Consider the following 12862-nt stretch of genomic DNA (forward strand, 5'->3'; position numbering starts at 1 on the left):
AGTCTTCAAGACTGATCAATACCTCTTCCGGAGTAGAAATATGTGGGAGGTGAGGAAAATTAGGCAGATTTAATTTAGCAAAGTTTCTAATTTGGAGATAGTGGAAATTTTGTTTCAATGGAAAAATTAATTTGCAGTGTAAATTTGTAAAGACATTATTTAAATACAAATCTCTAAATTATTTAATCCCATATGTTTTCAAAACATTAAAAACTGTGAAGGATAATTGGGTTGTTAGTATATTGACAACACCTTGTATTTACTGGTGTACAAAGCAAGGAATATAAAAAAGTACTGCAGGATTTTATTTCTATTACAGACCAAGCTAGTGTGTGTTCATCTATAGGTGTCAATGTCCAGGTTTTTATAGCTTGTATGTTTGAAACCCAGTATTAAAATTGAAAATTAGGTACAGCCATGCCGCCCTTCTGATTTAGGTCATTGTAGGCTCACCTTTTGGATGCGTGGATATTTCGAATTCCAAATAAATAAGGTTACGATTGAATCTAATTTCTTAAAAAATGGTTAATGTGTATGTTTTGAAACAGAAACAGAAGCTCAGGGAGGATATTCAACTTGATAGTGTTAATTCTCCCTGCTAAAGTAAGATGGAGGGTTGGCTATCTATGCAAGTCTTCTTTAATATTGTCCCTGCAAACAGCAAAATTTTGTTGAAAAAGAGCTTTATATTTACTTGTGAACTTTACCCCTAGATATTTAAACTGATCTGCAATGATAAAAGGGAAGGTGTCCAATCTAATGTTGTTTGCTAGAGAATTCACTGGAAAAAGCACACTTTTGTTCAAATTACCTTTGAGTCCATATATCTTTTGAAATTCTGTTAGTATAGTTAGGGCTGCAGGCACAGAATTTTGTGGGTCTGATATATACGGTAGCATATCATCTGCATATAGTGATATTTTATGTTCAAGTCCTTCTCTGAAAATCCCCTTTATCTCTGATGCATTTTGAAAGTAAACAGCCAATGGCTCAATGGCGATTGCAAATAGCAGTGGTGACAAGGGGCATCCTTGTCTAGTACCGCATTCAAGTTTGAAGTAGTCTGAAATAATGTTGTTAATACAAACTGCATCTTCTGGACTGATATACAGCACTTTGATCCATGCACATATGTTCAGGACAAATGGTGAATTTAACCCATGTTTAGAATGGAAAATAAAAATGAAAGATAGGAAAAGTAAGACTTGTTTTTTTTTTGTTGAAAGATGGGACCATGTATGATACAGTAAAAATCATTTTAACAATGTCTGGAAATTCTCCCAGTGCATTAAACTGGTCTGAAAATTAGACCCATAATGATTTTTTTCACAAATGAGAGGTCAGTTGGTCAAACTCTGATGCAGTTTCTTGCTTGTTTATAACCTTTTAAAAAGCTCTGTGCAGGTAGGTAACTAAATATGAAATAATTTTCAGCAAACTGTATCAGTTAGAAGTAAGCTTTCTGAAAGCATAATCATGGCTAAGCCAATTACGCAAAATATTTTTGTTCCATTTTTGAAGGTCTGCCCTTTCCAAGAGGTGTCATCTGCACCAGACATTTTGATTTCATTACATACTATACCTATTAAAAGTACCAGTATTCAAAATTTGAATCTGCTAGGTGGTTTAGTTCTTGAGATATGGTCTTATGAAATTAATGAAAAAATAAACCCATGTCAAATTTTACACCCCTCTCCTCTCACAAAATTGGCTGTATTTTGGAAAGTATTGATCTTACATCAAAATAATTTTACAGGGTATTTCCTGATTAACATGGGTACACTTGGTATTTTTTCAGAATTTTTTGAGACCAAAGTGCATAGGATTTGTGGGAGATTGGTTAATTTGACATGGAATGACCAATTATACAATTCATTTTGTAACTTCCAAGGTCAAAGAAATACCATTCTCTTCCTTCCCACTAAAATATCAAATGACCTCTGTTCACACCATTATTTCACTTTTTAGAGCAATTTTTCCCAAGATTAAGATATCTGAGGATCGATTTTTTTCTCTAAAGGTGCCAGCACTACAAGATCAATCTAACAATTTCTCTTGAAACTGAATGTAGCATTCTTTTAGTTTTGTCCCATATTTTGCAATGTAGATTTTGTGAAGAAGCAATAACAAATTGCTCCATCAAAAAAATCAAAAGACTTCCTGCATCAAGATAGCCTGCTCATACTGTTTATTTATTATAACTTCACCAAACCCTGGCTTTACAACTTATTCAAGAGCAATATCAACAAAAACGTCTTGAGATGTTTCTGGATAAAATATTGGAACAACTTACCTATTAGCTAACTAAAGCAGCTGAGTAATCTCAATGTTCTCCTTTTGTTTGTCAAATGTCTTCTCTTAAAAAAAAAAAAGAAGAATTTCCAACTTCTTCCAAAAATGATTTTATACTAATTTGTTCCACTCAAAATAGCATGACTGATCCAACCTCAACAATGTTATAACCGTCCTGAAGAATTTTCAGAAATGTCACATTCATTATGACTTCAACCAGTTGTGTGACTTCAAATGTAACACTAAGTGACTTTGTCAGTGATACAGTCTACTTTAGTAACCCTAATCAAAGATTCTGAACACCAACATGAAGACACATTACATTCATTAATTATTTCACCACTTGGTATATTAACATGTATCAAATCACTTACTGAAAACAGAAGAAAAAAAACCTTACAGTTGGTTAACAACATGCACTTCAGTAACTCTACTAACAATACAATACTGTTATCAAAGGCAATACAGTAGTGGTCTGGCATATGATTTTTTTATGTTCCAGAAGCTTCTGAACAACTCTCCAATATAGAGTATGACTATTTTGAAATCATTCTCTTTGGTCTTGAAAACAGGAGCACATCCCATAAGAAGAAATTTCAGTATATTTCTCAATACTAGATTCAAACAGTTCAGCATAGGAAACAGCATGAGCTTTACACATTCCATTATTTACAGACCCTGCCAGGTTGTGCTGTCTTACCATCAAAAATTATATACTGTCTTATCTAGCAGGCAGAACAAAATGCTAGCATAAACTCAAGATAACCACACAAAGAGATAATATTGCAATCACTATGCATATTTGTTAAGATGTCAAGAAATTGCTTTCTTCAATTAGAAATCCATAATAATATGTGGCATTTTTCTTATATCAGTAAAAATACATTCACAAACAGTTAAGCATTATTATTATTCCACCAAGGAGTATCCATCCATCCATCCATCATCCAACCCGTAATATCCTAATTACAGGGTCATGGAGGTCTGCTGGAGCCAATCCCAGCCAACACAGGACGCAAGGCAGGAAACAAACCACCGCAGACCAAAGAGTATTTTTTTCTTAAATAGATTTAATCAGCCACACTTGTTCTGCTACTTCTAACCTCACATATTATTGTACACTAGCTGTGCTACCCATCTAAGGCAGGCTGAAATCTAAATAATCAATGCAGACCTCAGAGTTAACGCTTGCAGTGCACCATTCAATACATATGTCTCTGTTATGTGCCATTTGGTATTGGATTCGTAAAAGCAGTGTTAATGTTTGTGATGCGATAGTTATTTGAATGACAAATGCAATTCATTTTATTACTACCGATGCTTGTGATGCACCATCTTTTGGAATAACAGTGACATAGCAACCAGAAAGAAACACAGACACTTATGCTTTTATTAAGGTGGATTGTACATATTGCATGCAACATTCTTCTGTGAATGTGAGCAGGTTTCCTGCCTGTAAGATTACAAATGTTAACTGAAATATATTTGGTGACTAAAGGTACCTGTATATTTGAAAAATGGAAATAAGATGCAATAACAGATTACCTATACACTGCTATATGCAACGTGGTTGAGAGCAGGCTACAGTAAAAACTCAAGCACATATAACAAATGGTCCTTGTTTACATTGAACAGTGTTTCCATTTGGCTTACTCTGAACCAACTTATTCACATTTGAAAATGCACAATTTAATGTTGCTAAATTTTAATTTGTTGATGGCAATGCCACAACAAGCAAGAAAAAACTTTAATAGTCCCTGTGCTAGAAAGCAGTGTGTAGCAAAATGAAAGGTTTGATTTTGCTGTATACAGTTCAATACTACCAGTGTAATGATATCATAAAACCATAACTGAGAGGAAAATATTTAGAAATTGCAGGCATTTTTAAAAATTGAATGTATTTCTTTACATGATGAAACATGGAAAATCATCATAAAAAACCTATGAAATAAAACACTCTGAATGGGACATTTTCAGATGTGCTCAGATGAACAGATTCTTTGAGTCTAGTTGGGCTGCTTTCAAATCACATCAACTGTTAATACATAGAAAAAAGGAAGGAATAGAAACGAATAATAAATTACAGTTCTGCATGTCCCACAGACTTCAGCTCACAATTTTTAAAATCATCATTGACATATAGACATTAAATAATTTCTTGGTGATTGTTTGTAATATAAATGTAAGCTGCAATTTGCACTCAGTCACTTTACCTTTATCTGCTTTTTACAATTCTTGTGACTTCAGAAGCAGGAGAAGAAAGTACAAGCGGCTGTCACAAGACAGAGAAACACCAAAAACAGACTTTTAAATTTATGGTCCACTTTAAAAATGCACTGCAAGTTTCAGCTAAAAAGTGTGATTTTCATCACATAGCGATTTTTCTTGATGGTTCAAAAATCTAAAGAATGAAATACATACATTAAAAAGTTAAAAGATATGGTATGTTCATAATGTGACCTTATTTAGAGACAAAATTTCAACACTGTCTTTAGGGATAAACAAATGGTCAAATTTCTATTCTTTTACCAGTGCACTCCTGTTTAATATTAATAAATCCTATTTAAGAAACTTGAAACATTGTTTGTATGGAACGGGAAGAGAATGCAGATAAAAAAAATTTTTTTCAGAGACGTAAAGGCGAAATAGCTGTGGTTTTACCTGATACTCACTTTCATTACTGGGTTATTACTGTATAGTAAACAGCTATGCTTCAAGACTTTATAAGGAAGTAGACAGGACAGAACCAAAAATGGCATGCCTTGTTACAGAAAGAGGATCCAAGCAAAGCTCCATTATAAAATAGTTCCACCTGCCCTTGGTCAACTGGTTTTTCACACCCACTTTAGGCACTTCAACAATGTATCAAAAACACTGAAAAAAAGTTGACACTGGCAAAATACCTCAAGTTCAGACACTCTGAGAATTAATTGTAATTCCACATACACTTTAAGATCCAGTTCCAATCCAGCCCTATAACAAAACAACATAAAGAAAAAAAAGAATGGGAAGGACTTGGTAGTAGTGAAACTGCAAAGATTTCAGATAACTAATAAACAGTAATATAAGGAAGTACAGCAACAACTCTAACATGAATATATTTTGCATAAATTAGTATCCAAGACTTTGTTTAAGTGCTAAGACTAATGGGGGCTTTCTAATACTGTAATATGCAATGCAAAACAGGACACGTTTTATGGGCAGAGCACCAGTCCTATAAGGTACTTTCATTCACAAATTGAGATGCACTACTATTTGGCCAATTTAAATTCTATTTTAAGTGTAAAAAAAAAATTAAGTACTATATATACATAAACACACATACACAGTATATATCCATCTACTGACTGTACTTGCTTGGTGAACCTACCGTGTCAGCATTAAGTATAAAGCAAGAAACATCCCTAAATTACATCATAAGATATTTACTTGTGCATCTATATACACTCAGATAGTGTATCCAATGTGTTAAAAATACAGGTTTTATTTGAATCTTAGACTACTTTGTGTTTACTCACCGAAAAAAATAACTTCTGCTGAATGAAAGTCCAGGCATGCAACACTTAATTCACTACTTGGTCTGTGGTGTATTGATACCCTTGTTAGGTGCCATTAAGCAGATCAGTTAGTAGGCATATATTGTAAAGTAGCAACATTTGGCCAACATAGTATGTATAGGCAGGTATTGTCACAGCTTTAGTTTGTCCCATTACATCTCACAGTAGCAAAGACTGTTTATTGCTGAACCTCTCTCAATACAGTGTTCAAGTATCTGTGAATCCCAAAACACCAGGAGCATCACTTTTCCTTCTGTTGGTTGCTTTCTGGTTCACAGCGAAATGATATCTCACCTCCAGTAATGGCACATCTCAAAAAGGCATCACCCTTGTCACAACAGCAATTCAAAGGATGCTAATGGATTTCCACATGATGTTGTAGGTTTTTTTTTTTGGTTAGCTGTCTTGTAACCTACTGTGCACAAACCTTATGAAAATAAAGGCTGTCTTAAAGAATTTCATAACCAGAACTGTGACTGATTTGATGATGGGCTGTTACCTCATCAATGGTCACATGCCTTTATGTCAGCACCATGTCGCTGGTACATTTAAAACTGTCAGCAGTAGAAGATGTGGACAGGAGGCCTGTTCACTCTTCACGTCTGACATTTGTACAGTCATTTTTGAACATTCCAATTTATTCATAGCCATTTGGCACAGGTAAAGCAGAGATTCCATACTGAGATAAAAGTTTATGATGAATATGTGCTCTTGATACATATCCAGCCCCCAAACAATGGATAACAGTATGCTGCTCTTCTGTGGTGCATGTGAAAAGGGGATCAACCATTTTAAAAATGGTTTAACACAGTAAAATAACAGACCAGTTTGGACTTGTGTCACAGTAACTTTGACAAAAACAGCCACGGCAGACAAAAAGATAAAAACTTAAAATATTACGCTGGATACCTTTTGATTTACCCCTGTGTTTTAGAAATCTGAAAATATTTATGTTATTTGTTTATTATCAGAGAAACACAGTGCAACATTGAATTTGTACATTTTTTACTGCCATAGCATTAAACAAATACAAATACAACAAATATACCTTCATTCTAACTGTGTCAACAAAGAACAGAAAACAATTAGACATTTTTACAAAGTAAGAGAAAACAAGACAAAATGTTTTAAACCATTAAGCATTTTATATACAAAGTACTAGCACTGTAAATATTCCACAACGTTATTATAGAAACAATTTCAATTTGGCCCATCTCTAAACTCCAGACAAACCAATATAGTTTTCTCCAATTTTAATTTCCACTATTACTGGGAGAAAAAAGCAAAGCCCTGAGAAATGTTATTTTTTTTTAGATTTAGTTCAGTGTTCTGTTTGGACCATATCTTTAATTAAAAAGAGATTAAACAGAACTCTTATCAAAAGGTGTAATTATTAAAGATGAAAAAGCTTTTTACTTTTCTTGTGGGAAATTAGGAGTACTGAAGCTATTTAAGTTGGAAGAAGCCTTGTTTTATCTGTGAGATTTGATGTTGTCTTAAATTGTCCACTAAAAATATTGTTATTTTGTTGGACTCTCTTCAATATTCCTTTCATCATTGTTATTATGTTTTTATTCTTTTTTTCGATTTTGTAAGCGTTTTTGAGCTCACAATGACTTACTTTATATTGCATTTCAGATACCCAGCACAGTGCTTTATGATATGTTTTTGTGTTTTTAATAAGGCTGGTTAAAGTCAATCTATCATCCTGAACACTTAACTAACTTCACAAAATGCACAGTGGACCTCATAATTGTGCATCATAGGACGGTATTTATTTGGTGGTTAAAACAGCCCAATCTTCCATCAATGCAGTGCATTTATGACCCGAGCTATTCGAAGTAAGCCTACTCCTTCACACTCCACGTCAGTAAGTTACTCGAGCCTGTAGTTAGCTAGTTGTTCATTTATTTGAAAAGTCATGTTTTTGACCTGTGACCATGACATCATTACTGAGGCTCAGTTACCCGTATTTGCTGATTATTACCCGTTACGTTCACCAGCGGGTCCTCCCTGCGTGGACTTTGCATGTTCTCCCCGTGTCTGCTTGGGTTTCCTCCGGGCGCTCCGGTTTCCTCCCACAGTCCAAAGACATGCAGGTTAGGTGGATTGGCGATTCTAAATTGGCCCTAGTGTGTGCTTGGTGTGTGTCCTGTGGTGGGTTGGCACCCTGCCCGGGATTGGTTCCTGCCTTGTGCCCTGTGTTGGCTGGGATTGGCTCCAGCAGACCCCCGTGACCCTGTGTTCGGATTCGACGGGTTGGAAAATGGGTGGATGGGATGTTCACCAGCATGATTTACGTTTATGGGACACTGTCACTGTTTAGCAATTTATATCTGCTGTGTCACTGTACTGTCGCTGCGATCATGATTTCTTTTTATGTTTCTGCAGCAGTGGGATTAGCAACAAATACTTTACATTGTAATGTAAACTGAATTTAATATATTAGTTAAAAAAATACACTGACGTCGTACTCATTCCAGTACTGAGTGACTTTTAACTTAATTTTCTCCTTAATTGATGTCACTCAGAATTCTTTGTAAAGAAGAAAAAAATATTGTAAAGCAGAATAACATTTTATATACAAAAATTTTGATTTCCGGTATATGCAAGGACGTTAATTGTTGACGAAGTTTGAGGATAAGAAATAATAAGCATTTATGACTTAAGAAAAAATCTCTTAGGTAAAAATAACCTCCAGGCTAACACATTATTTAATGCCTCATCCTGATTTCCATAGGGTCAAATACGGTTCTAGATCCGTTATGTTTCTTCAGTTTAAAAGAGTACTGTCAGTTTGAAATAAGCGGTTCCTGTTCCCATACAGCCAATGGGCCTGGTCAAATCATTGAAACAGGAGACCGGCTAACTTATTTTCTACTTACACATCTGTAGTCGTCAGAGTCTGCGTTGAAAACTGTACAGCGACTGCCGTTTGTGAAATATTTAACGCTTTCAATTACCATTTTGAAGTAAAAGAAAAAAAAAAAACAGCCTTCAATGTTTATGATTGATAATTGCGAAAGCTGCACGACATGTATACATTTTGTACAGCAAGAGGCAAGGGACAAAAAGGTTCCATAACTAAGAAACGCTGCGCTGCAGCTTCGCCATTCTCCTATAAGCGCAGGTCACAAACCCGTTCGTTGTTTATTTCTTCACTTTGTTTGGTACCATCTTTCGATGAATTCTTCATATGTACTATACACATTTTCAGATTAAATTTAAGAAGAAAAATAATTTTTCTACCACTTCGGGAAAACATTTTTTAAACGTTAAATGTCTCATTTTTCATAGATCGTTAAATTACTCCAGGCACCGCTGCGAAGCTATTCGCGATGGTATATCCTGCTGCAGGAATCTGAATTCGATGTCTGTATGGCGTTTTCCCTTTCTGCTTGAGAACACTTCTGCTGGGAGTATTCAAAGAGGTATGTCAACTTGGTTTTTGAGAATTGTACGAGCACGTTTGTGTGCGGGAATGTGCCCAGAGATGGTATGTATAGTAGTCCAATTCAGCGTTACTTCCTGACTTGCGGCTGATGCTGCAGGTGCCTTTGTACGCTTCTTTTAACACTGGAATGGAAATTTCATCTAATCATTTTCTAGTCCAATTCAGGTCACCAGACTGACAATGGCACACACTGCCAAACATAAACTCATACGGGGCCAATTTACAGTTGCCAAGCAACCTAACAAGTCCTCGGGATGTGAGGGAAAAAAGGGTTGAAGTGCAGTAAGCATTTGTTTTAGTTTTCTATTTTACCCCCATAATAAGTCTGATTACATAAAATGCACGTATAGATTTTTAGCATGCTTTAGTTTTTCATGAATTAATGCTTAAAAGCAAGCGTTATAGACTTGTTGCACGTGTTGCAGTTAACAATCAAAAACAGCTATTATATAATTCAAGGTTTCTGAATTATTCTGATGTATTCAAAAAACAGTAAATAGTAAATGTGTACAAAAGTGAAAGTTCAAAAGACTTGGGATGCTGTATAAAATTTAAATAAAAAACAATGCAAATTGCAAATATCATAAGCCCATATTTTATTTACAATAGAACACAGAAAACATATCAAATGTTTAAACTGAGAAAATGTACAATTTTAAGAAAAGAATGTCATTTTGGCAGCAATACATCTCAAAAAAAGTTGACACGGTGCCATGTTCACCACTCCACTGCGTAGCTTCCCCTCTTCTTTTAACAACAGTCCATAAACATCTTGGGACTGAGAAGACCAGTTGCTGGACTTTTGGAAGAGGAATGTTGTCCCATTCTTGTCTGATATAAGATTCTAGCTGCTTAACAGTCCTGGGTCTTCTTTCTCGTTTTTTTCATTTCACCAATGTTTTCAATTGGTGAAAGGTCTAAACTGCAGGCAGGCCAGTTCAGCACCCAAACTCTTCTACTACAAAGCCATGCAATTGCAATAGATGCGGTTTAGCATTGTCTTGCTGAAATTTGCAAGGCCTTCCTTGAAATAGACATCATCTGGTTGGGAGCATATGTTGCTCCAAAACCTGTATACACCTTCCAGCATTGATGGTGCATTTCCAGATGTGCAATCTGCCAATTCCATAGGCACTAATGCACCCCCAGGCAAGTAATTTGTCTCAACAAAGTTTGACAGTTCTATTTGCATTAATTTTCCAAATACCAAGTCAAGGTTTGAAGGTCTCTAATATACTACAGTCTACTACACAAGTTTGTAACTTATTCCATGTATCTTTATTTCTGTAAGAAGGAAAACATTCTAATTTTTGTACAAGTTTCCATCTGTATATATAAGACAGACTGCACTAATTCTTTTCATAATTAAAAAATAGTAAAAATGTCACCTCTTAATCTTTATCTTTCCTCATAGCTCATACCTCTCAGTCCTGCAATCATCCTAGATGTTCTCTCTAGACATTTCCTAGGATTGCCATGTCTTTTTTATAATATTAAGATTAACACTGAAAACAGTACTCCAGAAGAGGCCTCATCAGTGCTTTATATGCCTTAAGCATAGCTTCCAATGTCTAATCCCTTCCATTTACTTTCATTAAATTTCACCAACCACTAATCATTACATCCATATGACAGAGTTTTACAAACAGACATATGCTATGAAACTAAAAGATATAGGACAATGACCCTTCATTGAAGGAACTGACTACTAGTCAGACAATGCTTGCAGTTGATAACCCTAAAAAGGACCATGCATTCTCTTCTATCCAATTCTACCCTTGTTCTGCTCTTCTGCTTCTATCAGCCATGTTTACCAAATAACTATATAATTTTTTGTGTTGTGTCAGCTGGCTGAAATCACCAAAGGGTATTGCTTGACCTACCCTCCAAACATCTGATGAAACGATCGATTGTCCACTGGCTGACATCACCATGGGGAAGTGTGCACACGCCTTTATTAGTGGGAATCACCACACTGCAATGGTCTGATGTCCACTTGCTGCATTGTTTAAAGTGTGATGAGCTCTCTGTTAAGGAGCTCTATTCATCAAGTCACCCAGGGGCTTGTGCGGGACCTGGTTACTGCAGTGGGTGACAACAAGCATGGTGACACCAATGATGTGTCACCTCTACAAACAGTTGTGCACTAGTCTAAGCAAATCTCCATCACATTCCAGAGACACCTCTGTTACAAAATATTTAATAAACAAAAACAAGATATCTGTCTCTATGGTAAAGTAATGTAAAAAATTTTTAAATGTCCCAACTTTCAAAACAGTTAAAACAATCCCTAAATGTACCCAAATGATTTGTTCAATTTCTACAATTACAATAGTAAACAAAAAAAGAGCAAAGTTTCTGTCATTTATATATCATTAACGATATCAGTGCACTTTTTTTTATCATTTTGAAGTTTTACATTTGTGATAAGTGAGATTCACTTTATATTATAGCTTCATATTATGAATAATTTACAATTACAGATATTTGACTTGGGATATAATGTGAGTATGTAGCAGCATGGTTTGTCTGCAAAGCCAAATTCTACCCATGTTTTTTCGCTAAGGGCATGACTGGGTCATTTATGGAGGATGACTTTAGTCTTTTGGAGTTGATGAATCCAGACCTTCCTCAGTACAGCCTGAATTGAAACCTTACATGCATGGCTGAAAGATAAACCCCTTTTCAAATTTTGCCACCATCATCAGTTTATTGTCAGTCTTTTGTTCCAGGTCATTAAGCAATTTCCTTACCCATTTCTAACATCAACCTAACAACCCAATGGTGATCGTGGAAAGTGATGAAAGATTGGACTAGCACTCAACTTTTATGGTTTGTAGCCCTTAAAATGATTGTTTGTTCTCTTCTTTCTAGACTAGCCTTTTGTGTTCTCTTCCACATCCCGCATCCACCCTGCTCACATGGAGTTTAAAGCAACATCTGTCTTTCTTGCCCTGTTTTGCTTCCCAACAACATAAGTCTGTCCATGGCAGGATTCTTCCTGGGACTCAGAAAGAGCAAAGCCGATGGATCGTAATAGTTTTATATGTTATTCTTTTCTCAAGTTCTATCTACTCTTATCACAATCTGCACAGACTCCTTTATTGGCCGAGGTAGCCACATGACTCTGCCTCTTTCGTGTGATCCACGTAAGAAAAGGTTTTTGAATAGCAAAAGGGAATTCAAAAGATGTAAGATGTCAGATAAACAATTTCAGTCTGAGTGCAGAATGTTTGTAGGTTTGGGTGTTGAAATGCACATTTTGCAAGTTGATATTTTTTCATAGGTCCTCTTACTTTCCTGCCACATCCAAAACACATGTAATGTATTTTAAATTATTTGGTGACTATGTATTAATTAGGGCGGCACGGTGACGCAGTGATAGCGCTGCTGCCTCACAGGAAGGGGCCCGGTTTCCTCCCACAGACCAAAGACATGCAGGTTAGGTGCATTGGCGATCCTAAATTGTCCCTAGTGTGTGCTTGGTGTGTGTGTCCTGCAGTGGGCTGGCGCTCTGCCCAGGATTGGTTTCTGCCTTGTGCCCTGTGCTGGCTGGGAT

At 35.8% G+C, this 12862-nt stretch overlaps 1 protein-coding gene across 2 annotated transcripts in view; it reads right to left on the reverse strand.

Annotated features, from left to right (window-relative positions):
- Nucleotides 1-8990, reverse strand: part of si:dkey-100n23.5 (uncharacterized) — a 667944-nt gene extending 658954 nt beyond the window's left edge. For both annotated transcript variants that reach the window (XM_051926134.1, XM_051926133.1), the window contains exon 1: nt 8735-8990. In XM_051926134.1, the coding sequence (XP_051782094.1) occupies nt 8735-8815 (81 nt within the window). In that variant the 5' untranslated portion in view covers nt 8816-8990. The remainder of the gene's footprint in view (nt 1-8734) is intronic.
- Between the last annotated feature and the right edge of the window lie 3872 nt (nt 8991-12862).

Source organism: Erpetoichthys calabaricus, chromosome 4 (assembly GCF_900747795.2).
Source record: "Erpetoichthys calabaricus chromosome 4, fErpCal1.3, whole genome shotgun sequence".
Lineage (NCBI taxonomy): Eukaryota > Metazoa > Chordata > Cladistia > Polypteriformes > Polypteridae > Erpetoichthys > Erpetoichthys calabaricus.